Source organism: Ambystoma mexicanum, chromosome 11 (genome assembly GCF_040938575.1).
Source record: "Ambystoma mexicanum isolate Mex_15411 chromosome 11, UKY_AmexF1_1, whole genome shotgun sequence".
Taxonomy (NCBI): domain Eukaryota; kingdom Metazoa; phylum Chordata; class Amphibia; order Caudata; family Ambystomatidae; genus Ambystoma; species Ambystoma mexicanum.
Window position 1 is genome coordinate 1,248,091,888 of NC_090934.1, and position 24,892 is coordinate 1,248,116,779.

At 48.1% G+C, this 24,892-nt stretch overlaps 1 protein-coding gene across 7 annotated transcripts in view; it reads left to right on the forward strand.

The window, feature by feature from the left end:
• Positions 1 to 24,892, forward strand: part of MYO9A (myosin IXA) — a 1,154,601-nt gene that overhangs the window by 851,328 nt on the left and 278,381 nt on the right. For all 7 annotated transcript variants that reach the window (XM_069624659.1, XM_069624658.1, XM_069624661.1 and 4 more), the window contains one exon: positions 10,304 to 11,953. In XM_069624659.1, the coding sequence (XP_069480760.1) occupies positions 10,304 to 11,953 (1,650 nt within the window). The remainder of the gene's footprint in view (positions 1 to 10,303; positions 11,954 to 24,892) is intronic.

Here is a 24,892-nt window from a genome sequence, read left to right on the forward strand (position 1 = left end):
ATTGTGTGCAGTATCCGTTGGAAGACTACAGCAACCTTGAGCTCCTGGCAATAGGAACCCAACCTTTGGTATAAGTATGTACTACACAGGTTGGTAGTGTGGGTGAGCAGTAGGGTTGTAACAGTTTCACAGTGACAGTTATTCAAATAAACACTTACACTCAAGGTTTCTTGATTAAACAATTAATTTATTTAACGGTTGTATAAGCCTTCTTCAGAAGGGAGCAAAACATGTAACAATTATAATACACTTCAAAACACTCTTAGTTTCTCTAAATCAGATGATACCCATTGGGGATGGCACACAGACACTTTGTACACCCTCAGGTGACTTAAATAGCTAGGAACTGTGGACATTGATTTATCAATGACAAATTTAGAGCAATACTGAGTTTGGTGCAAAGGTTAGTTATGGGAATAAAACAAAGGTTAACAAACAATTCATAAACAGGTAAGTACTTTTTAAACCTTACAATGTCAAGTAAATGTAACCCTTTCCTGGGGGGAAAAGTAAAGGCACAGAGTCAGAGGTAAGAAGAATTTCTCAGGGAGCCAGGACAGTCCATGTTAGTTGAACAAAGTCTAGGGGAGCTGAAGATCTTCTTTGCAGGCAAGTAAAAGTCTTGCACAATGTTTTTAGAAACGTTTGTAGAAATAAGATTCACTTGAAGGGCCACAAGCTGTGAGGCTTTTGATGGGCAAAGCTGTAAGCAATTCTGCAAGGGCAACCACGACAGGTCTCAACTGAGAAGCAAGTAAGGCTACACCACAAGAGGTAAGTTACTTAGACTTTACAGTACCTTTGGTTAGAAGAAATGGTTCCAGCTCGCTTCTTTTTCTGTACAGCTCTGCAGATCCTGGTGTTCCTGGGCCTCAGTCGTGGGGACAAGAGGGAGGACGTCTGGAGACTCTTGCACTGCAGTGGTAAGGTCAGCGGCAGCAATGGGCAAACTTAAATTCAGTGGCACTTCAGCATTTCAGCTCCTCGCATCTGGCAGCAAATGGCAACACCGCGGTTCTCAGATACCACTTCAGACTTTCCTCGCATCTGGGGTCCAGGACTCTGTTAAGGTGGCTCAGGCTTGGCCAGTCCTGCTTCAGGGAAGTGTGGAGGATCTTCCTGACGCTCGGGTCTGACTTAAAAGCCATCCACTCTATTTGGTTTTCCTCTCCCTGGAACTTCGGTTCCAGCAGCAGCTGAAGTACAGCCAGCTCCGAGAAGATGTCCAAACAAGTTCCCTTTGGAGTTGATTGGTCCCACCAACTCAAGGGGAGAAGTCGTCCTTGCAGGGCTTCTCTAGTTGAAACGAATTCGGAGCTTCAGCACAGCAGCAGGGCTTCACCGGGCACACCAACGGTCCAGGAGTTGCAGCAGGCGTCTCTTCCAAGTTCTTATTCGGATTCCTTCATTCAGTGGTCGACTCTGCCTTTAAAGCCAAAAAGCCTTGCCTTTTATGAAGGTTTCTCCCATTCATTCCAGCATAGCTGTCAATCACACAGCAGGGTTGCTGTCCTTGCCAGACAGCCAGCCGGCCAATCACCGTTAGGTGCATTCCAGTAACCAAGGGTATTAAGCACAGAGAGTTTCAGGCACCTCCTACACTTCCTGCCCCTGCCAGACATACTGGAGGCAGAGGCGGGCTTCACTTGTGAATCCCGCCAAGGACAAAATGAACGAAGGAACCAAACCTGGTTTGGTGCGGAGAGTAAATCACAAGAAGGATCTTTCTATCAAGAAATGGTGAAAAAAGACGACCAGGGCAATTTTGACTAAATGGGCGCCTTACTGCAGCTGCGAACGCTGCCCGCAGTAAACACTTAATGGAAGTAAAAAGTAAACCACTGCCACCAGCCATTAATTGGAGAAAGGGTAACATAAAAATGTTACATGACAAACTAGACAAAGGGGATACTAAGTAACCGCTCCACCATCCTATGGTAAGAGTGTGTGTGCTGGGTCTTGAAAAATACAAAATGTAAGTAAAGCCAATTTCACTTCACTGCTCTTGGAAACAGTAGTTTCACCAAGAGAAGGTATTTAAACCTTTGGGAAATCTAAGAGATTTCCCTGTGCCACTGCACTGAAGGTGCTTTGTGTCACAATGCAAAGATGATGCCTATGGAGTTTGTCAGACTCCAAAGTCAAAAGAAACGGAGTCTAAATCACAGAAAAAAAAATGAGAAGTGGGAAAAAAGGTCTCGCTCTCTCCAGGTTAGAAATTAAAAGTCCTAAAGTCTGGCAAAAGAGCTGGGGGTCTCTCGGGTAGAGGGAAATTGAGACATTTATGAGAATTCTCCCTAACAGCTCAGTGCAAGAATTCCGAGATGCCTGCTCGGCTCCGGTCTCCAGATGTTGGCACGATAAACTATCCCTAACCACTCCCTTCCACAATGTGATGCGTTGGTGGGACGATGTGGCAGAGCTTAACAGCAGTACTCTTTTCACGATAACAAACTATCTGGTTACTTTGGCAACAGATGGATCCATGGATCTGCCAGAGGCATCTGATCGACGGGAGGAAATCTCTCCACATCACTGTTTTAGAGCTCAGGGCAGTGTTCTAGGCCTTCAAGTCATTCCTGCCACATATCAATGTAAAGTGGTACAGGAGTTCACAGAAAGCACAACCACAATGTTCTACATATACAAAAGCAAGGTGGCACCAGATTGCCAATCCTATCATCCGAGGTGCAGTCTCTGTTGGAAATGGGCTCTTACCCAGGGATTTCTGTCCCCTTTCACCTGCCGGGCATATGCAACTTTGTGGCTGATTCCCTCAACGGGGAACTCTGCTCCAGGGGAGAATGGGAACTCTTCAAGAGCCATGTTGAAAACCTATTCCGAATGTCAGGTAAGCCGGAAGTGGACGTATTCATCCCAAGGGACAATTCCAAATGTGACTTGTTAGCCAGCAGGTCCCCTCAACCAACCAGCCTGGGAAACGCTGTCACATTTCCATGGAACAGGAGGTTCCTATACGCATCCACACAAACTAACAGTAGCCATGCAGACTGATCTTTGTGGAACCAGTGTGGCTGAGACGGATTCTGGTTCCTCAAGGCTCTAGTTCTCGAATCAGCCCTGCCTGTCAAGCTTCCTCTGCTGCAGTGCCTGCCTTCCAGGAACAAGGGCAAGGTCTCGACCATTAACATCACAACCTGGCTTCTACATCCCTTGAATTTGACCACATCAGCATGCCCCAGGACTGCAAGGATGGCGTTTCAAAGGCACATGCTCCATCTACCATCTCCAGTTAAAACAAAAATGGAAGCGGTTCACTGTTTGGTGTTGCAGTGACAGGGTGGGGGACCCTAAATTTCTCCCGCCACAGAACCTTCCATTCTTGCTCTCCTTGGCTACCAGTAGCCCTGCTCACTATTCCATCAAAGTTTGCTTGGCTGCCATTTCCTGCTTCATACACACATCGGTGGCGACTTCATCGGGGTCACACAGGATTGTGAAATAATTTATGAAGGGACCCTTTCAGTCTTCCCCTTGTAAGCAAACCTGCCCCTTTGTGGGAACTAAATGTCATTCTGTCCAGGTTGCTGTGTGCCCCATACAAGCCAATGGATAAGGCCAGTTTCAATGTTGTCTCCTGGAAAACAGCATTTCTTGTGGTGATCACCTCAGTAAGAAGAAACGAAGTGATTTGCCCGCGGCTGAAAGTACCGCGGGCAAATCGTTTGCATGAGAAAGGTGCGAACTACCAAAGGTTTGCACTTTTCGCATGCAAACACACATACATTCTCACGCGCACGCACAACACACCCATAACACCACCCACCTACACCCTCGGCACACCCCCCGACATAAACAAACCCCACTTACCTTCATCTTCACGCTGGGTTCCTGCAGCGCCAGTTCCCTTTCACTTCCGTTATCAAGAACCAGCGCTGCAGGGTGCTTTTTTCTTTTTTTTTGTAACACAAGGCTGCGGGGCTGTCCCCAGCAGCTCCCGCTCACTATACCATAAAGTATAGTGAGCGGGGGACACCCTTGCAGCCCCCGCTTTTTAAAAAAAAAATGTTTACAACGCTACTACCAAAGGTTCGAACTTTTGGTGTTCGAACCTTTGCTGGTAACATTTTTCGAACTTATGGTCAGTGCAACCATTTATTTTCGGTAATTTCGTCCTAAACCAGTAAGAAGAGTGGGCAAGGTTCAGGCGCTCACCTTTCAACCGCTTTACTGTAGGGTTGGTTCTCCTTCGAACCAACCCTACATTTATGCCTGAATTTCTATCCTCTTTTCACTTCAACAAGCCCTTTGTCGTGACAGTTTTTGTCAGCTCTCCTGCTACACCTGCTGAGCACTCTCTATACTCCCTGGATGTCATGAGGGTACTCAAGTATTATGTTAGTCAAACCAAGCCCTTTTGTAAATCATTGCAGCTGTTCATTGCATTTGGGTCTACTGCTACTGAAAAGGGTCTTACTCAAATTTTAATTTCTAGATGGCTTTCTGCTTGTACATCTTCCTTCCATCAACTTGCTAACAGGCTGCTTCCGGGTTGGCATGGTGGACGTCCTTCGGGTGCAGTCTACCCTACTGCCGCTCTTCGCCACTGTTGAACATCTGCAGAGCGGTTACGTGGAAGTCTACTCACACCTTCACCAAGATCTACTGCATCGAGAAATAATCCTCCAGAGGATTCCAGGGTTGAACAGCCTTTCGTAACCTGTTCGCTAAAGATGAGCCATCATCCTACTCCCCACTTGCATGTAGGTACGTATCAGTGCATTTTGTACTGCTCAACAGTCTATTCTCACAGCATGTGAACCTATAAAAGTTCCAATACTGAAGAAGCAATAGGTTACCTAACTGTAACTTCTGTTTTCCAGTCTTGGTTACTTAAATAGATTCACATGTGACCCTCTCGCCTTCCCTGCCTTTGACTCGTCTTTGCACTTTTACTTGTGGTATACGAATCTGAGGATGGCATCCGGTGGTGGAGCTAAGGCAGGCACTGGCCAATTGACTGACCCATAACAGGAATAAGAGAACTCTAAACGGATAACGTTTCTTGGTTTTCTATGAAAGTGCTTAATGTTACAGAGGAGTCCCAGCATGACGACAGGGAATATTTAGGCAGCATGTGAATCTATGAAATATACCAATGCCGACGAACAGGAGTTGCAGGTAAATAACGCATTCCGTATTCATTGAGGGCCAAGACAGCTTTTGAGACATTTCAAAGGAATGCCTTCTGAAATGTTATTGGAAAGGCTACTATGTGGGCCTCACCTTCTGCAATCTGCAAAGTTTACTGCATGATATGATATGGCATTTGTAATGCGCCTATACACAAGTGTTTCAAGGCGCGACGAGGCGGGGGGGGGGGACAAGGGGAGACAGATAACGATCCTACTAGGCCAGGTGTCATTCAGATCGCAAGTGCAAGGGTAGAGGGGAATGGGAAAAGTGCAAGGGGAAAGGGAGAGGGGAAAGTGCAGTACATGGTTAGTAGAATACAAGATAAATAATAGGGCCAGCTGGTTGCAAGTGCAAGGTAAGTGCCGGGAGAAGGGGCTGTAGGAGAAACAGTCCCGTAGTGCAGGTAGGCAGTGCAGGGAAGAGTGGCTGGGCCAAGGACCGAGATCGTGAGTGGCCCAGTTGCAGATTCAGTGATTTTAGCAGGGGAGAGAAAGCGGAGGCAAAGAGAAAGGTATTGAGGTGCTTTCGGAACCGGAGATGGTTCTCAAGTTTCAGGGAGGCAGGAAGGCTGTTCCAGAGGGAGGCCCCTGCTGCAGAGAGAGATCTACCCACAACTCGTTGCTTGGAGAAGCGGCTGACCCTGAGGTAGTTGGAGGTGGATGAGCGAAGAGCTCGAGAAGGAAAAGAGAGTTGAAGGTATTTTGACCCCAGGCCCCAAAAGGCCTTGTGGACAATGCAGAGGGTTTTGAACTTAATCCTCGCAGCCACTGGGAGCCAGTGTAGTGATTTCCGTCCTGGAGAGATACGGTCCCAGGGCTTGAGGCCAAGGACAAGTCTCGCAGTCATGTTCTGGATGAGTTGCAAAGGGCGGAGTGTAGAGGCAGGAAGATTTAGATAGAGGCTGTTACAGTAGTCCAGCTTCGAGAGAACCAGGGCTCTGGAGACAGTGAGCTTCTGGGGGAAGGAGAGGAAAGGAAGGATACCTCTGAGGAGGTGTAGCTGGTAGTGTGACCTCTTAGAGACGTCAGAGATGTGAGGAGAGAAAGAGAGTGTGGAGTTGAAGATGACCCCGAGGTTTTTTGCCTTGCAGGTAGGAGCAGGAAGAGGGCTAAGGGAGGCCGGTCACAGAGCTGCGGGGAAGGAGGGAGTGGGTGTGCCGATGAGTAGAATCTCAGTCTTACTGGCATTAAGGCAGAGGTTGTTGCCGGCACACCATTCCTGGATAGCAGAAAGACAGTCAGAGATGAGGGAAAGGGAAGAGGAGGCCGAGGGTAGCCTGAAAATTAGCTGGGCATCATCCGCGAAGCACTGAAAGTTGGGACAGAGAGCGGCGATGCGGTGAGCAAGAAGTGCCAGATACTGGTTGAACAGCCAGGGGGGGGAAGGTTAGATCCCTGAGGGACACCACAGGTAGAGAAAAAGATGTCAGAGAGGAAGGAACCCAATTGGACCTGGGAGGGTCGATTGGAGAGGAAGGAGGTCAGCCACACCAGAGCCTGACCAGTGATACCCAGGTTATCACGGAGACGGTTGAGCAGGATGGTGTGGTTGACAGTGTCAAAGGCAGAAGAGAGGTCGAGCAAAATGAGAACACAAGAAGTGTTAGAGTCAAGGTTTGAGAGCAGGTCCTCACGGATGTTCAGGAGAGCAGTTTCCGTGCTTCTGGCAGCTCTGAAGCCAGACTGATGGTCATGAAGACTACCAACAGATTCAGCATGGAGATTAAGCTGGGAGATGGCCAGTTTCTCCAGGAGCTTGCCCAGGAAGGGAGTGATAGAGATTGGGCGATAGTTAGCTGAGCAGGAGGGGTCGGAAGAGGGTTTCTTAAGAAGGGGGTGCACAAGGGAGTGCTTGAGGGGGGATGGGAAGACTCCAGAGGCGAAGGAGTGATTGCAGAAGTCTGCCAGGGCAGGTGCCAAGGAGTCGATGTGGTCCTTGATAGTTTTGGAGGAACAGGGGTGGACCTGTTTTGACGAGACATTCATAGATCGGACTTGTCTCGAAACCTCATCAGCAGAAAAAAGGGGAAAGGCAGAGAAGGAGGGAGGAGGGGTGGCTGCAGAAGGGCCAGAGGAAGAGCAGGGAATAGAGGGGGGGGGGTGATAGGAGGAGAGTGAGGACAGGATGTCTTGAGTTTTTTAAATGAAGTGAGAGGCCAGTGCCGTGCAGAAGGCCTGGGAGGGGACAGGAGAGGTAAAGACTGCAGCAGGGTTGGCCAGCTCCTTGCAGATTTTAAAGAGCTCGGCCGAATTGTTAGATGCCGCAGAGATACGGGCTTGGATAAGGGCTCTCTTCTTGGTGAGAACGGAGAGCCGGTATTGCCTTTGAAGCAGGCGGCAGGCCAGTTTGTCAGAGGATGAACATGAAGCACGCCATTTCCTCTCTGCCACCCTGCACTTGCGTTTAAGGGTGACGACATCCGAGTCATACCAGGAGTTACATTTGGCTTTGGGCTTCAGGCGGATTCTCATGACAGGGGCAAGGATAGCAAGGGTATCAGATATAGCAGCGTGGAGAGTGGAGAGGGCTGTGTCAGGATGGGAGTCAGCTGAAGGGGGATGGGGGGGCGAGAAGGTGGTAGCGAAAGCCTCAACTGACACGCGCTTCATGGGTCGGATGACCGCAAAGGTGGGTGGCAGTGATGAGTGTGGCTTTGCCTGTGGGGAAGGGACAGTGAGGTGGGAGGATAGGAGAAAGTGATCACTCCAGGAGAGAGAGGGACAGAGAGGGGAAGGTCAGAAGAGATCAGAGCATCAAGAGTGTGCCCTGTAGAATGGGTCGGCCCAGACGGGAGAATAGAGAGAGAGAGTCGCAGAGGTCGCGAAAGAGTGCAGAGGGAGGACAGGAGGCATCAAGGTGGATATTGAAGTCTCCAAGAAAGAGGAGTTGAGTTGTTGAGGACAGGAGTGAGGAGGAGAGGTCAGCCCACTCAGAGAGGAAGGAGGATATTTGACCAGGCGGGCGATAGATACTAGCCACGGTAAGGGAATGGCTAGGAGAGCGAGAGAGTCGGCAGACAAGGCATTCAAAGGAAGAGTAGGTCTGCGTAGGAGTGACAATGGTAGGAATCCACTGAGGGGACGATAAGGGCCACACCCCCCCAGCACGGTTGGGCCTGGGCAAGGAGAGGATCTTGTAACCGTCAGGTAGGAGTGTGTCAAAGCTGGTGACAGAGCTGGACGTGAACCATGTCTCAGTGAGACCGAGGATGTCCAGGTCCAGTTCCTCAAGAAGGCGACAGATATCAGTGGAATGTTTGACAGCAGAGCGAGAGTTGAGAGTGGCAATGTGGAGAAGGTTGCCATACTTGAAGGACTTCCGGGGAGGGGTACAGATCAGAGGTACGCCCTGTGGAGGTGAAGGAGTCAGAGCGAGGGCAGGGTGAGAGGGTGGAGGCAAGGTAGCCGAGGACAGAGAAGAGGGGGCAGCAGGAGAGGAAAGGAAGTTGATGAGGCGCGGGAAGCGTCTATCAAAGAGGTGGAGGTTGGCCTGAGGGCCTTGGACCAAGACGGTCCCATTAGCGTAGACATTAATGATGGCCTTAGAGGAGCGGAAGGGGGCCAAGAGGACATCCCAACGGGTGCCACCATTAATGGGAGAAGAGGAGAAGGGAGAGAGCACAGAGACCATATGAAGGGTCCATTGGTCAGGGGAAGGCACGAAAAAGAGGATGTCAGTAAGAGTTTCCTTGGAGGAGGAACTAGTGTAGGTGTCAGTGATGGGGAGGCCTGGGTTGGAGACTAGGATATCCTTTTAAAACTTTTTCCTACCAGATTTAGTGAGGAGAGCAGGATAGTCAATGGAGAAGCAGTTGAGAAGATAGGAGAGATGGTGGGGGACCATGGAATAAAGAGGGAGGGTGGGGGAGACGGACGGGAGTAAGTGGGCAGGAATGAACAGCAAGCCCTAGTTTACCACAATTCCAGAGCAACAGTAACACAGTAATACGAATTAGGTACCCAGTGTAAAGGCCACCTAAGTTTGAGAGTCCTGCAGAAGAAACAGACCTAGTTTACCACAATTAGCGGTACACAGTGAAGTGTAGAAACCAAGTGAATGAAGTGGAAAGGTGTAGGTTGGTGGGCTGGGCGAGCAGGTGGAGCTGACCAGATAGAAAGGGGGACTGGCGCCTGGCGTCCCCTGCGGACACCTGCAGACACAGGGAGCCACAGCCGTAGGAGCTGCCCTTTGCCTAAGGGGCCCTTAGTCGAGGGGGCTGCCGGGCAGGGGGGCTGCCCAGGGGGGTGGGATTTAAGGCAGGAGGAGAGGAAGGGGAGGGGGGTGTGGGCTGGAAGGGAGAGGGGAGAGGAGGACCAGGAAGTGAGGTGGAGGGAGGGGGCAGGGGGCAGCACAACGTGCACGGAGCGCCAAAAACAGTGCCTGAAACTTAACTGAAGCCCAACGAGGCCTGGAAGGCAGCCTCACAGGGCTACGGGCGACCGCTCAATCCCGCTCTGGTTCAACAAAGAAGCGAGCGTGGAGAGCGGTTGTCGTGTAGTCCCGGAGGGGCTACGAGGAGAACCAATCAGAGGGGGGGTGGGCGGGCAGGGAGGCAGGAAGGGAGAGGGGAGAGGAGGACCAGGAAGTGAGGTGGAGCGAGGGGGCAGGGGGGCAGCACAAGGCGCATGGTCGTCGACTCTTTGGGCAATCCCTTGTTTGGTCATGCTGTGTTGAAAAATCTCTTTAGCAAGTCTTGTTTAGGTCCAACCTCTATCTAGGTTATGTATGCTTGGTAGCCTCCCAAGAATATGGAGGAAAGGGGACAAAACATAAGAGTAAGTAAAAAATACTCATTGTACTTCTAGTTCATAATACCTTTTTGTCTATACTCCCTCCGATCTTCCCTGCTAAAATGCAGGCATTGGTCTGGTAGATCCTTAGCAGAGGGAAAGTCACCAGTGAGCGAGGCAGACAGCAGTGCCGGAGGGTGAGTATGCATGCTGCTACAAATTCAAATAAATGAGGAAGATATTTTGCTAGATCAAAAGGGCTCTGGTCCAATACTCATGGTTTGCACTCCCAAGACGCAAAGGACACAATGGATTAGGAGTACAGAAGGTCACTATGGTGAGTAACTCTTATTGAATAGAGCGCACCCTGTGAGCCTCTCATCATGAGGAGGACTAACATGTCCATTCTTTTTCAGGTTTCGGGCTTTAAAAGAACAGCAGTTAAAAATAAAGCAACTGGAGAACACCCTCCTCTCTGAAGAACAGAGTAGAATTGAGACGGAGAACGGCGTCACGAGTAACAACTTGGACTTAGTACAGTGTGAGGACAGCTTGTTTGAGGAGTATGCAGCAGCAGGTGATGGTAACAGACCTGTGTTACATAATTGCTCTGAAGCACTCAATGGGCAGTTGGACACATGGACTGAAGATGTAAAATGCCAGCAACATGAGAGGGCAAGCAATGATGGTGGAGTGGAAATGTTGCAGGAGGTGACTGTGCGAGAGCGCCATAAATCCCTCGATGATTCCAACCAGAAAAAAGGGGTGCGAGCAAAGAGAGAGAGTCGGCGAATGCGGGAGCTGGAACAAGCCCAGTTCAGCTTGGAACTGCTGAAAGTCCGTATTACAGGCGGAAGTCTGTCACCTTCAGATGAACCGCGGGTCCCATCTGATCTCATGTATGAGGATCTGCCATCTCCCCTGGGAACAGTGGACAGTGAAGGTTCTCAAGGGAGCCTAGAACTTTTGCACTGTGAGGAGAGCCAAAGTAAAGACGAGGGTATGGTTACAGATGAGCATACATTGCCTGAAAGCTTGGCAGAGAACTCGTTCACCAGCAGTCCCACTCGGACTAATTCCAGTGTTGTCAACTTACACTGGGATGTGTCACCCAGTAGAGAAAGAACTCGGTCTGCATCAGAATTACCAGATAGCCCTTCTGCAAAGCCAGATACTTACATCGCCTCTTACAGGCCACATCCCCGGGAACCACTTCTATCTAGCAGTCTGCCAACTTTCTATATCCCACTTCAGGACAGTTTAAAAACAAACAGAGTCTTGTCCGAGCACTGCCCACAGACGAAACAACTGGTAAAGGAGGAAAGTACAGATGTTGCGCCCAACAAAAATGCAGTGGAGCAGGAAGATGTGCCAATGTCGAAACCAACCAGTTCTGCTGGGTCCCCTATCTTCACATCCGAAAAGAAAGGTGTGGGCACAGGTTCGGCAGACCCTGTGATTGCCAAGCTGCAACGGTTAAATGAAGAGAAGGAGGAGCGACAAAAACAGCTGCAGCAGCAGAATGAGCGAGAGATGATGCTAAAGATAAGGCGGGAGAAAGACATCCTGGAGAAGCAGCGAAGAGCCTTTGAGCAGCAAGACCACAGTGTGCATGAGAGACTCCAGGGAGAAACCTTCCACGGATCAGCTAATTCCCAGTTAATTTCCATGCAAGTGTCCAGGAAATCATGTGAGCGCCCATTGTCCCTGCTTGTCCTGAACGCCCAAGACCAGGTGGAGCTCAGTGCACCTACGGAATCACCCGTTCCTTCTCTGCCAGTAACTATAAAAGGTCTCACAGTTGGTCAGGGTGACAGCCATTCCAAACGTGTCACAACAAAGGGCCGTCCTCTCAGTATGTTTCTGGAGAAGATTGAAGTAGAGGATCAAAATACTCCGACAGACAGATGGGGCCAAAAGCTGCCGAGCGAACTAAAGGACTTTGCTAACAAGGCCGAGCGCCTCAGACAGCCATGGTTAAACAATAAGAACATTGCTGCCTCTGCCGGTGAAAGATCCAGTGCCATATTTTTCACACCGAAAGAGAAACACATCAACATTTCCAAGTAAGTGTGAAGCATCTTTTATTTTTTTCTATTCAAAGAATGTTTAATGTTTTATCACTATTTTTGTTATTAATATTAAGATTTTAAACCGCACCAGTACACCATCATAGTGGTCTCAAAGCGATTAACCTTGTCTGAGTTGAGATACATTGTGTTCCGCTGAGGGACTGCAGGACCTTAGTCTGCTGGAAGGAATTGAAGTGGAAAGAGTGAAATAAGAGAATACGTAGCAGGTGGTGTAGTAAGAATGGTGTAGTTTGAAAAGGTGTGTGATCGAGTGACTGAAGAATTGATAATGCATTACAGACTTGCATATAGTCAAACATTTTGCTTGCAATTATGAGACTGTCCCGTTCTCCAACGCAACACAAGTCCTTTTGCTGCTATTTCCCAGCTGATGGAAGCTGCCTTTATTCCAGATACATTGAATACAACACGGGGAAAGAACCACTGTATTTTCTGTCTAATGAGTTTGTCTAGTTTACTATTAATATCATTAAAATAAATCCTCAACTTCTCCTGGGGTCTTTATTAATATTCATGAACACTGAATGTTTTTCAATGGATAGAATTCCCACAGATTCCTCATCTGGATAAATATCCTCCAGCGCCAGCTGTTCTCAGAAAATGTAGACAGGGGACATGTGCTGCTCGACGAACACATACACGGCTCCTATGCTCGCCGACTCCGGGCATGACTTTTGCACTCGAGAATACAGTGCGCACTATGCCTCCCTACCTCAGTTCCCTGTTTCTGCACGTTCAGCACAGTGTTTTCTTGGAAAGTCTTCTCAAAAGTTTTTGGCACCACTGTGCCTGGCCGAAAGCCTGCATGTTTCAAGCACTGGCGAGGCTGCAGCTCCAAGATGTCCTTTACTGACCTGCACAATATCTGCTTGAGCTGTCTGGGGACGGATCATGAAATGGAGCAATGCGTCTCGTCTCAGTTTGGAACCCGAAGGCCTTCAGGAATCGAGCAGCTAAGTTAGCACTAATCCGGTTTCCTTTGAAATCTCCAGCTTGCTCTATTACCATGTCCTCTGAGATTGACACAGAAGGGCTGACACTGCAGAAAAGGGATGAGCGAGAGAGAGGGAAGTGTCACAAGAATTCCAAGAAACAGTCTCACGTGTTGAGTCCCACGATTCCCCCACATTCGCTTCCCAACAAAACAAAAGCATAGGTATTCAAGGGATGGTAAAGATTCATTGGTCCAAGGACGAGGTAAGTCTTTTTTGTCCGTGGGTGCATCCAAGGAAGAGTGGGAGGATTTCAAGAACAAAGTGTTTTTTTTTATTTACTCGTATGCCTTTGGCCTCAAGCGTTGGGGATTGGTGTCTCGGCCATCTACCGTGCCCGATGGAGCCGGTATAAAGGTGAGCGTCGAGTCATATGCCGTCAAGCTCAGCCCCTTCAACATCGGAACAGTGACCATTAGTAGGTCAAGTTCGGCTGCTGCCACCAAAGGTTCTACTGTGATTGCTCCTCAACCTGTAGACTATGTCCCATAGTCGAGGACTCAATTTTCCAATCTATGAGAGTGATATTTGATAAAGAGGAGGACCGGATCCCTTTTGGGTTTGCACCGCTTTCCAGAACAGGGCACAAAACCATGCTGGATTTTCTGACAGGCCAAGCAGAGCTAATGGAGTTATCTTCAGGTCTCCACGAAGCAAGCAGTCTCAAGATGTCCCTGACCTTGGGGTGCACGTATGGTGTTGCTTGCTGCATTTCAAAGTATGGTTTCAGAAAGTAATTGAGAAGGTGGTGCCTGCTCTGGGCCTCAGTGAATCGGAGAGTCCTCTGGTTCAGTACAACTTTTCAGATGTTTTGGATAAGGGTCCTCAGCCGAAGACTGCTCTCCCTTTCAATGCAGTGATCAATGATACACTTGTGGCTCTGTGGCAGTGACCATGCTCAGCTCCAACAGTTGATAATATCTGACAAAAAAAATATAAGCTGATGCATGCAGACCATACATTTCCTTCCACCCAGCCAACTGGCTCTTGGAGGGATAGTAGTTAAAGGAGCCCTAGATAATTTGATGAAGTTGATGTCAGCTCTTCCACCAGATAGGGTGATAAAGAAGACTGAAGCCCCTGGCTAAAAAGGTTTTCAACTCGGGGAGCATGGTGTTAAAGGCCATGAACGCCTCTTAGGCATTGATTAAGTTCTCTCACATCTTGTGGAACGTGGGGTCTGAGGCATCAGAGAAGGCTTCCTTGACATCGCCAATGGTGCAAAGAGATCTCTTGTCAAGCTCGTACGTTCTATGGGGATGTTGATAGTCATTCACAGAGCCTCTTGGCTCTGAACCTCAGGGGTTTTCCCTAAAGTGCAGTCATAGTTGCTGGATATGGCATTCGATGGTCAACATTTATTCGTCCCCAAGGCTATAGACATTTAAAGAATCAAAGATCACAATAAAATCCCTATGTTTGTGGCCAAACAGCCCACACCATCTTCCTCTTTTGCCTTCAGGTCTAGAGGAAGGGGTTTCCACGCTGAACATTGTTTCCCAGGAAAGCCCTGTTGCCCAAAGCAAAATTGATGCAAATGCACTTTTCACACCCTGGCAGGGGTGCATTGAGGTGTCTGACTGCAATGATCTCTGCTGCAACACCTGCCTCATAACCTCTTTAAGTTCACACCCCATGCTACCACCATTGGAGAGGGAATCTCTGAGCAGCTGAACAAATGGCAGGAGATAGCCTCCATTGCGCAAGTGCTACAGTTGGTCAGACTGGGATACCCGACCACCCATACTCCCTTGTTCAGACCCAAAGTTGGAGCTCAGAGAGGAATTGGCCACTCTAATGGCAAAGGGAGCTGTGGAAGAGATCCTGCTTCCGAAGAGGGGGACAGGATGATACTTGGAATATTTTTGTGATGTGTCTCTGCTGTTCTCCGGTCAGTGGTCACAGTTTTCCAGCAACATGTCGGACATCCTCTGGATTTCGAAGATGGTAGCCAATGACCTGTCATGGTGGTCTAGTCAGGAGAAGCTAATGGCGGCAGAGCCATTTAGGACACCTTGGCTAGAGGCCCAAGTTGTCACAAATGCTTCCCTGCAAGAATGGGGTGCTGACTGCAGGGATCTGCAGGTGTTTTGTTCCTGTGTAAAATACGAATGGCACATCGACCTGTTGGAGCTGCAGGCCATCAGACTAGCGTGACTGCTTTTGCACCGTCCCTTCAGGGAAATAATTTCTTTATCCTCATGGACAACACAGTGGCCATGCACTACCTCAAAAACTGAGCGGATGTGAAATCGCTGCCCTCTGCAAGGAGGCCATGCAACCATGGTCTGAGCATTGGAGAACGATGCGTCTGTCTCAGCGGCTCACTTGGCAAAGCCATAGAGCGAGTTGTCAGGTGCCCTGAGCAGGCAGGGTTCAGTCCCCCACGAATGGGAGATTTGCCCGAAGGTCCTTGCAGAGATCTTTTTCCTTTAGGGAACCCCTTTGGTGGACCTATTTGCAACAAGAGCCAGCTCAAATTGCAGATGTTTCTGCTTGAGGGAAATTCCCCCACAGGGAGTACTAGGAGATGCCTTCTTAGTGCAGTGGTCCTTCGACCTTCACTACACATTCCCCTCATTCCAGTTACCTTGTTGGTTCTCAGGAGGTTGAGGAATTTTCCTACTCGCATGCTTCTGATCGCTCCGGATTGGGCGGGGAGAATGTGGTACCCAGAACTTTTGGAGTTTGCCTTCTGTTTTCACTGGTGGATGATCGGGCGCTCCACTCGACATTGAAATCTCTGTCTTCACGGGTCGCTTTTGAGAGACTATGGTATGATGGCTTGGATCTCATGGATGAGATTTTTGAGGTGCTGCAGGCTGCGTGTGGGTCTTCAATCGGGTCCATTTATGGTTGCAGATGGAGAAAGTTAGAGGGATGGTTCAGAGTAAGAGATACAGATCCATTGTCATGCCCCACTTCTGCGTTATTGGAGTTTGTTGTCTCTGGCTAGGCAGGCATTGCAAGTAGGCACAGTGAAAGGCTTGGCCTCTTTCTCATTGTTTAAAAGATCCCCAAAGCAAGGTTTTTTCTTTTCGGTTCTTCTGGTTATTCAATTCCTCAAGGAACTAGTGAATATTTCCCAAGTCCAATTTGTGGTTTCAGCTCAGGGCTTGATCTGGTCTTTCTGAATAGCTGCATATTTTGAACCATTACATTGCAATCCAATTTGACTCCTCATGTTGAAGACTTATTAATGGCTATCGCATCTAGGCATTTCAGTGAGGTGCAGGCATTTGGCCTCATTATGAGTTTGCCGGTCCGGTAACGACTGTACTGGTAAGCTTGCCGGTACCTTAGTTCCCGGACCGGCAAACTACGAGTTGTGCACACGGGTGCCTTTTTGCCTGGCAGGTCGGACCTGCCGGGCAGAAAGGCACCCGTGAGTACAGCATGTCAGATGCATCGGTACCGTTATAAACGGTGCTGGTGCATCCAACCTCCCCATTCCCATTCTGCCCTATGGGGCCGAATGGGAATGCAGAGCATCTTTTTTCCGGCGCCCACGAATTGGCAAATACCGGGTCCGGCGGGGCAGGAATGCCCCGGTAATTGCCCATTCGCGGGCGCCGTAAATTTTCGGAAGTTTGGCGAAACTTATAATGAGGCCCATTGTCATGTAAGGCACCTTTCCTTCTGTGTTTTAAGGAAATGTTACTATTCAAGTTAGACCATCATTGTTGTCTAAAGTTGTCTGTCTTTCATGTTAACTGAAAGATTGAACTGCCTGATTTTCCCCCCACGCCACGAAGGAAGAGAAAAGGCTTCATAGGTTGGATCTGAGAAGGACACTCAGTTAATATGTGGTCGGAATGGTGCCTTTTTCTTAGTTGATGAACTTTTTGTATACTTTTTGCAGGTGCGTCTGGGTCGTGTAGTTACCAAGCCAGTCTTGTCGCATTGGATTGTGCTGTGCATAGCTGTGTGCTGTGAAAAAGCTGGGAAGGAAGTTCCGTCGGGGCTCCAAGCTCAATCCACTAGGGGAGTAGCAGCTTTGTCTAGAGGGGTATCTTTCAGAGACCATTTGTCAGTCTGTCACATGGGCATCCATACATTCATTTGCAAATCACTACAGCTTGGATTTGTTGGCGGGCAGTGTAAGGAACTCTTAGTGCCAACAGTAAAGACAGACAGAAGTGATCACAGTTCAAGGGTGTTTATTAAACTGTATAGGAAGGTTGGAAAAATGCCTAATCTAAACCTAAATCTAAGATTCGGAGCAAGCTACCACCATCAAATAATAAGGCAGTCCTAGTGGCGCCTGGTCAAATAAAAGGGCCCATACTAGGAAAAACCTATTGCCAATCGTTACGCTAAATACCAAAAGAGTGTGGGATAAGGTTCACAAGAAAGAAAGAAGTGTTCAGAAATAATAAGTCATGTTGTAGCCGGAGGTCTCGCTTGCCCACGTTTTGTGCACGGGACAAGGTGGGATTCCGAAGCACAGCACACGCTCAAGCTTTCCCGGCACGAGACCCTCTCAGCTATCAGGTCCTTAGGTGGTTTAGTATCTTTTCTACAAAAAGCCTCTTGCTTCCGAAGACCTGATGTATCCAAAATAATAAACAAAGTTCCTTTCCACATGTACGTTGGGGAATGACCTTCACCCCTGGATCCCCCTCTTCCGGGCTCAGATTCATAAAAAGGTTCTTAGAAATATCTGGCCCTTCAGTAGTTAAGTGTGTTGCTTCCGAGGGCCTGATGGGCTCAAAATAATAAACAAAAGTTCTTTTCTGATTGCACTTGGGATGATTCTTCAACAATGGGGCACCCCTCTTCCGAGCTCAGACCCCTCTCGAATCTCAGCTTCCCTCCGTCGGGTTCACTCTGGCTTATATTCAAAAATATTTCAGTGGCTGTGATTCACGTGTCATTGGATGATGGCTTTTCACCTCTGGATCCCCCTCTTCTGGACTCACACTTCTCGACTGTTTGCCTCCCTCCATCGGGTTCACTACGGCTTCTCAATGCAATCTCATCTGTGGTGTTCACAAATCTTAATGTCTTTTTAAACAGTTCACTGTGGACATCCCTCTAACGGGTTCACTCTTGTCAATACACTGTTCATTGGGACGTCAAGCTTTGCCCTCTTTTCATCAGCATCCCTCTGTCCGGTTCACTCGTGCCAACTTTTGCCAATCACACAATTCTTTCTACTTGCTTACGATGCAGGATTCACTTCCTTTAGCTTTACAATCATCTGCCGGTCAAAGACTTTCTAACTGTACAGAAACTGCAAAAATATGCACAACTTAACTCTACAGACCGTGATCCCAGATAATGCAGCCAAAATTGTCTAATACCTATCCTCCAGGTTCCTGATACACAGCAGTATGTCATTTGCATCCGCATAGAACAAGACCACATGATAAACCACATCCACCATCAAACCATCATTCCTGAATTCCATTTGGAAGAACACAGCCAGGGGTTCCAGTGGTAGTATGAAAACCATTGGAGACGGCAGGCACCACTGTTTTGTACCCCTCTGCAGGCTCCACTGCTCAGAGACATGACTGCCTGTCCCCACCCTAGTAGTGGTCGACTGATAGAGGAGCTTCACCCACATAATGAATCCTGCCCCTACTCTGAAGCGCTCTAGGGTGGAAAATGGCTTGCCCCATCTGCTTTAATTGCATCCAATGGTATCACTGCACACCTGTCTTACAATCCTGGTTCACCATCAATAATTGCCTATATGACACACAGTTTTGAGGCAGCTTGCCTGGTTTCAATATCAGTGAATCAATGATTTTCATACTCTGGACAACCTTCCGCTTTCATACGCCTCCTCAAATGTTTCCTGCAATCTTGGGATCGATTCATTGTGGAACGTTTTAGAAAATTCTGCCGGGAGTCTGTGCCCACAGATTTCTTGCAAAACAGCAGGTCCTGATTCGCTGCTCGCTGTTCTTCCACGGCAAGCGGTGCTCTATGGCCTCCCCCTGTTCCTGTGGCAGTTGATGCAATTTTATCTCAGATAATGCCTCCACTACCTCCCTCATGTCTGTCCCGTCTATGCTGTACAGGCCCGTGTAAAATCTACTAAATGTTATTAATCTCTTTCTGTGACTTCCACAGCTCGCCGCATTGGTCTGCTGTCTCACTAATCACAGGTCTATCATTGTTCCTGCGGCAGAGCCAAGCAAGCATTCTACTGGACTAATCCCCATGTTCTTGCAACCAGTCATTGTATCTTGCGTAATCGTGTTTGCCCACCCTTTCACAATGTTCACTCCTGATGTAACTTTATGAGCGCTCCCTCAATCTCTGCTTGTGTACTTTGTAGTTTTATCTCCGCCTGTGCTACCGACGGGCTCCTCTTAACCCCTCCCACCTTGGATATTGCTTCTCCCTAATCACCTTCTTAAACACGTCCCACAGAACTCCCCCCTCGCTCAACACTGCCTTAATTAATCTCAAAGTATTCCTCCACCGCCATATGTCCTATAAAATGGTCATCTTGAAGTGCCTCCGCCCTAAGTCTCCACGTCGGTACTGGTGGGGGATCTTCATGCACTACCCAACTAGCTGATGGGGGAGTGGTCCGATAGCGTCCTGCCCACATACGTGGCATCAATGAATTCCCCTACCCGTTCTCTCCATGTCGAGAGGTAATTGATTTGTGTATATAATGCATTTGGGCTTGAATAATGCAAATATTCCCTCACTGACCCATGTAGCCACCCCCAAATCTCAACCATATCCAAATCGTCTAACAGTTTTCCCAATATTATAGCCTACGGCGTCGGGTTTATGTACTTATCATCCGATCTACCCAACCTATGGTCCAATGTACAATTGAAATCCCCCCTATCCCAAATCCACCTCATTCCTTGGAAGGGGGCCAGCCTTCCATATAGAACTCAAAAGAAGGAAGACATGTCATGGTTGGGGCCATAACTGTTAATAATGCACACCTCTCTAGTATCCACATAGCAGTGTACAAGGATCAATCTCTCCTCATCAGTCTTGACCTACGTCATTCTGAATAGTACTGTTGGTGCCACCCATATTATTACCCCCCCTAGCATAATTCGAGTAGGTTGCCCCGTACTGTGTCTGCCCCATCTCTTAAACAAGTTAGCCTGCTTTTCTGACATGAGGTGCATTTCTTGCAGCATTGCGATTCCCTCTCCTGTGCAAATATGTGAGCACTTTGTTGCGTTTCACAGAGCTGTTCAATCCTCTCACATTCCAGGTTACCATCCTCAGTGTTTCAGTCATGTCTATGCCATACTCTTCCCCTCTTCCATGTTGGGCTTCCCATTCGCCCAGTTAGTTTTAGGCATATCATATTGCCATCGCCCCAGCCTGCTCCTCCCTTCTGAGGCCTCATGTTGTGTCTTGCAACACTGTGCTGCCGTTCAACTTAAGCCAAACAAAACCCCACTGCCGAACAAATACCAAAACTACTTGGCCTCGCTGTGCCCTGCCATTCAAGCCTCACTGCCTTTTCGTCCCACCCAGCCCATAGTGGTACATGGTAGTCAGATGCCAAATGCAGCACCCTATATATACATCCAACCAATGGGGCCCCACCAGCAAGTCTCAAATGAGTCTAGGTGACATTGTTCCCAGTGGGTTAGCATTTACAGTGAGACCCCCAGGTTTAGATCATCTCTTCCTAAGTGTTCAGAAGTGCAATGATGTAATAGCCCCCAGTGTGCGCCCCAGATCAATGTTCAATTCTCATTCAACAATTGTTATTCTTACTCTCAATCGTAGAAGCAATCTTGTTGATGTCCATCCACTGGTTCGCTGCCTCTGGGTTTTCATAAAAGTGTGCCTTTCTATTATGCAGGACTTTTAGCTTAGCGGGATATTAAAGCATATATTTCAAGCTCTGCTGCCTGTCTTCTTCGTGGGTGTGAACTGGCTCCTTCTCTGCACTTGAATAGTGTAAACAGTTTATGTGGCCAGTGCTGCCAACGCACACCTGATTTCACCCCCCTCTCTAAGGTTCAGGATCTTTGCAATTATCGGTCTCAGTGGCGCTCCCGGGGCTGGCCTTTTGGACAAGGATCTGTGCTCTTTCTACTTTGAAACACTGCTTTAACGTGCCTGTGCTTATCTCGTGGAGCAGCATATTTTTGAGATGTGGTAGGATCTCTACCTTCTTCCTGCAGCCCTAGGACCCTGATGTCCCTCACTCTCCCTTCTGCATCTTGCAATATTTTCACTTTAGTCTTCAATTCGCGTACCTTCTGGTTCGCTTACAAGCTACCACTTCCACCTGTGTCTCTGTGTCAGTGACCCTGGTTGCCAGTGAGCGCACATCCACCCTCAACAGGCCCATGTCACACTTTATTTAATCGATTCTCGCCTCCAAGGAGGCTTTTAACGCTGCGATTGCCTCCAAAATCTTATTGTCTTCTCCCGCCTGCTCCTGCGTGTTTCCTTCCATGCTCTGGCCCTGTGCCCCGGCGTGCCTGTTTTAGCTTCCCTCTTCTTTGCGTACACGTGCATCTTGGTCTGCTTAGCCATCACCAGGATTTTCTGTCTGGCATGAGCTTCATGTTGATGTTCACCACATTGAACTTTCTCTTTTCTGCTGTCTTATCAGGCCCACTATTATTATAACAAGGCTCTCCAGGTGCTCTCCTTGACTCTTGCCCCTTATCTACTCATTGCTTCAGGTACTTGCTGCTATATTTACCAGTCCGGCACGGCTACCAGCCAGCTTCTGTCCTGGGCCCAAGCCTCTTTATTTCACTATGTTCAGTGGCCCAAACTTTAGATTTTGCCTGCTGCAGCAAGGCTACCTCGGTTTCCCTAGGCAGTTAGCTTTTGCACCCTCTGCAACCACTCTTCTCTACTCGGGTGTGCCACTCCTCCTCAGTGTTTATGGCTATCCCTCCCAGTGGCTATTATTGCGCCTCGGGTGTCCTGCTTCCCGCTGCCTTTCAGTTGTCACAGGCACTGAGCTAAACTGATGGTGTGCTGCGTTCGATGTCCGCTTCACCAGCGCTCAGCTCCAAGGTGTCTCCATGCAGGCATGGGCCTTGCCGTCTCTGTGGTCGTTCTCACCGGCAGTGGCGCCCCCAGTCATTTTTCATAGGGGTGGCCTGATGAGGCCACAGGAAATCATGGGATGGCACACAGGGTGCCACACGGGCAGATCTAGTCTCAACATTTTGGCAGGGCTGGATGGCAGTTTGAAAACTGTTAGCGAGACGGGACATTAAACCTATTGCGCTACTGAGCCCCCCCCCCCCTTCTTCCAAACCCCCATTCCCTAAGCCCATGAGGCTGAATAGATATCTTGCCTTCCTTTGGCCCATTAGATCCATCTTTCACCCCAACTCACCAGAGGCATAGCCATTATTATGTAACAATGGTGCTGGAGCTAATGGCGTAGGGCCCACATTAAGAAGAGCCTGCGGAAGGAAGGGCACTTGTTTTGCCCCCAGCCAAATGCATAGGAGTGACGAGAGAGAAGTGAGGGAGGGCAAACTAATCAAGAGGGGTTTGTCCCCTTGAGAAAAGGTTTTAAATAATGGGTTAAAATAGGGCATTTTACAGTACACTTTGTGATAAATTAGGTAAAAAGTCACACAGTTTACAATCGGTTTTGTAGGGTAAGACATAAAAAGTATGTTACATGCCAAGCCACCAACAATGCACAGGAGCATTTTCAAACACATTTTCATAATGCCTTTGTCCGCTATATGCCAGTACGCTGCAAGTGTAAAAAAGCATTTTTATATTGATTGTGCTCACACATGTCCATTCTGGTGCACCCATATATGTCACTATTCCCACATGGGAAAATACTAGTGTTTGCTTTGTCGATAATGCCAGTAACGATACTATAACAAAGCATGTTTATGCTAGCTCTCCCAATACATGCCAGTATCCCCATCTAAGAACGTACTCCTGTTGGCTTTGCCTTAATGCCAGTGAAAAAAAGCCATGGCACAGTAAGAAAATATATCCTTGCTGGCAACCCAAATCCCCCACTCCACCTATAAGAACACTCATGTTGTAATCATGTTCGGCAGAAAAAACTGTCATGCCACAGTAAAAAAAACATAGCCTTGCAGGCAGCACGAATGCCCCCACCCCAATGTAAGAATACTTATGTTGCCTTTGGCGTTAACACCAGTAATAAACTGCAATGCTACAGAAAGAAAACATGCTCTTGCTGGCTAGCCGGTAAGAGAGCGCAGCAGGTTGGGCACATGCTTTTGTAAACCGAGTGAGATTCGCAGGTTCAAATCCTGGCAAGGCCAACTCGGCCTTTCATACTTCAAACTGACCACTGTGATAACTACCCTCCTCCACGGACCTCGTACTATTATGTTGCTTTTGCACCTTGTTAACTTACTCTGTACTGTTTTCCCTGCTCACCAAGTTGTACCACCGCTGTCATACTTAAGGGTTTGGGCGATGTCAATAAATACAATAAATAAAGCTCATTAAATGAGTGCAAACTTCGGCTGGGTGATACATTTGATGTAAATGTTTTCTGTACATCGCTTTGGCGAAAGCGCGATATAAATAGCATATCATCACACAAATCCCCCCCATATAAGAACACTTATATTCCATGCACCATGTTATATCCTCCCATGTAAGGATATGTATATTGCCTTTGACCTTAAACACCAGTAAAATAAACACCCAAGTCAAAATATGGAAACATACCCTCCCCATGTAAGAACACTCATTATGTTGCCTTTGACCTTAATGCGACTACAACATTGCATGCCACAGTAAGACCCAGCCAGGCCAGCACCACTGTAGTATTCATTTAGACTGTGCGCTCATTAACACGCACACTCATACCATTCAGACAGTCACATTGCATTCATTCATTCATAGGTGTGCACTTGCAGACACCGCATAGCATACAAACATACAACATTTACACACTCCCATGCATGCATACATTCATACATGCGTGCATACATACAATCCCTGCATGCACACAAATATACTTTTTTTTTGCTAATGGTAATTATTTAAAGCATGGGCCATGTAAAAGCTGAGCCAGCAGTTAAGATTCAAGGTGCAACATGGGGGTGGAGGGAGTCCTACTGATGGGCTGGCAGGCTTTTGTCCTCGGCCTCTACCCTTCACTTCAATGCCTGTTTTCTCATCTTGGAGAGCAGTGTATTTGTTTAAGTAAATACACTGCTCTCTGAGGTGAAAAATGAGACCGGTTCTTGCCGGCTGGGCCCGGGCTGGCCATAACAGCAGTGATACCTGCTGCTAGTGATAGCACCAGAACTGGAAGATCCTATTCTAAGTTTCTAAATGTGATTTGAAAACTCTACGCCTGTAGTGTAGTGTTTGTATATGACATCAGAACTGGCCGATGGCATGGCTCTCCTTGAATCTTCATATCACATGTAATCCTTTAAGTATGAACACTTACGGACACATGGGAGAAGCTTGTAGCGCCCATGGGTCCTTTATGTAGTTTTTGGCTCCGAATTTCACCCGCTCTGTATTCTAAAGGCCTAATTCACAGAAGCGTTTTATAATAGGAAAACCCCATTGGAAAACGCTTTGTGAAGGATATAGTAATCCAGCTCAGGTGCTCATTTTATGGACATTGGAGCGTGGTTGGCCGGCCCTGTTGGGATTTAAACCAATGGCTGCAGGTTGCAATCGGATCTCCGAGGCGAGTTGGCTGAACACATTTAGGGGAGCCATAGGGGACCTCTTGCCCCCTCTTCTCTGGAGTTATCTGAGCAATGTTTTTAAAAGCAACATGTGCACGTGTCAAGAGGAAACCCTCAAAAGGTGTGCTGTTCATATACAAATCTACGGTCTACATCATATACACGTGTCATTTTTCCATCTCCACTGTTGTAAAATAGTCAATTGACTTTGTTCATGCAACATAATAATATATACTTGTAGCCGTACAGGCTCCTTTAATATATCTATATATTGCCCGTACAAA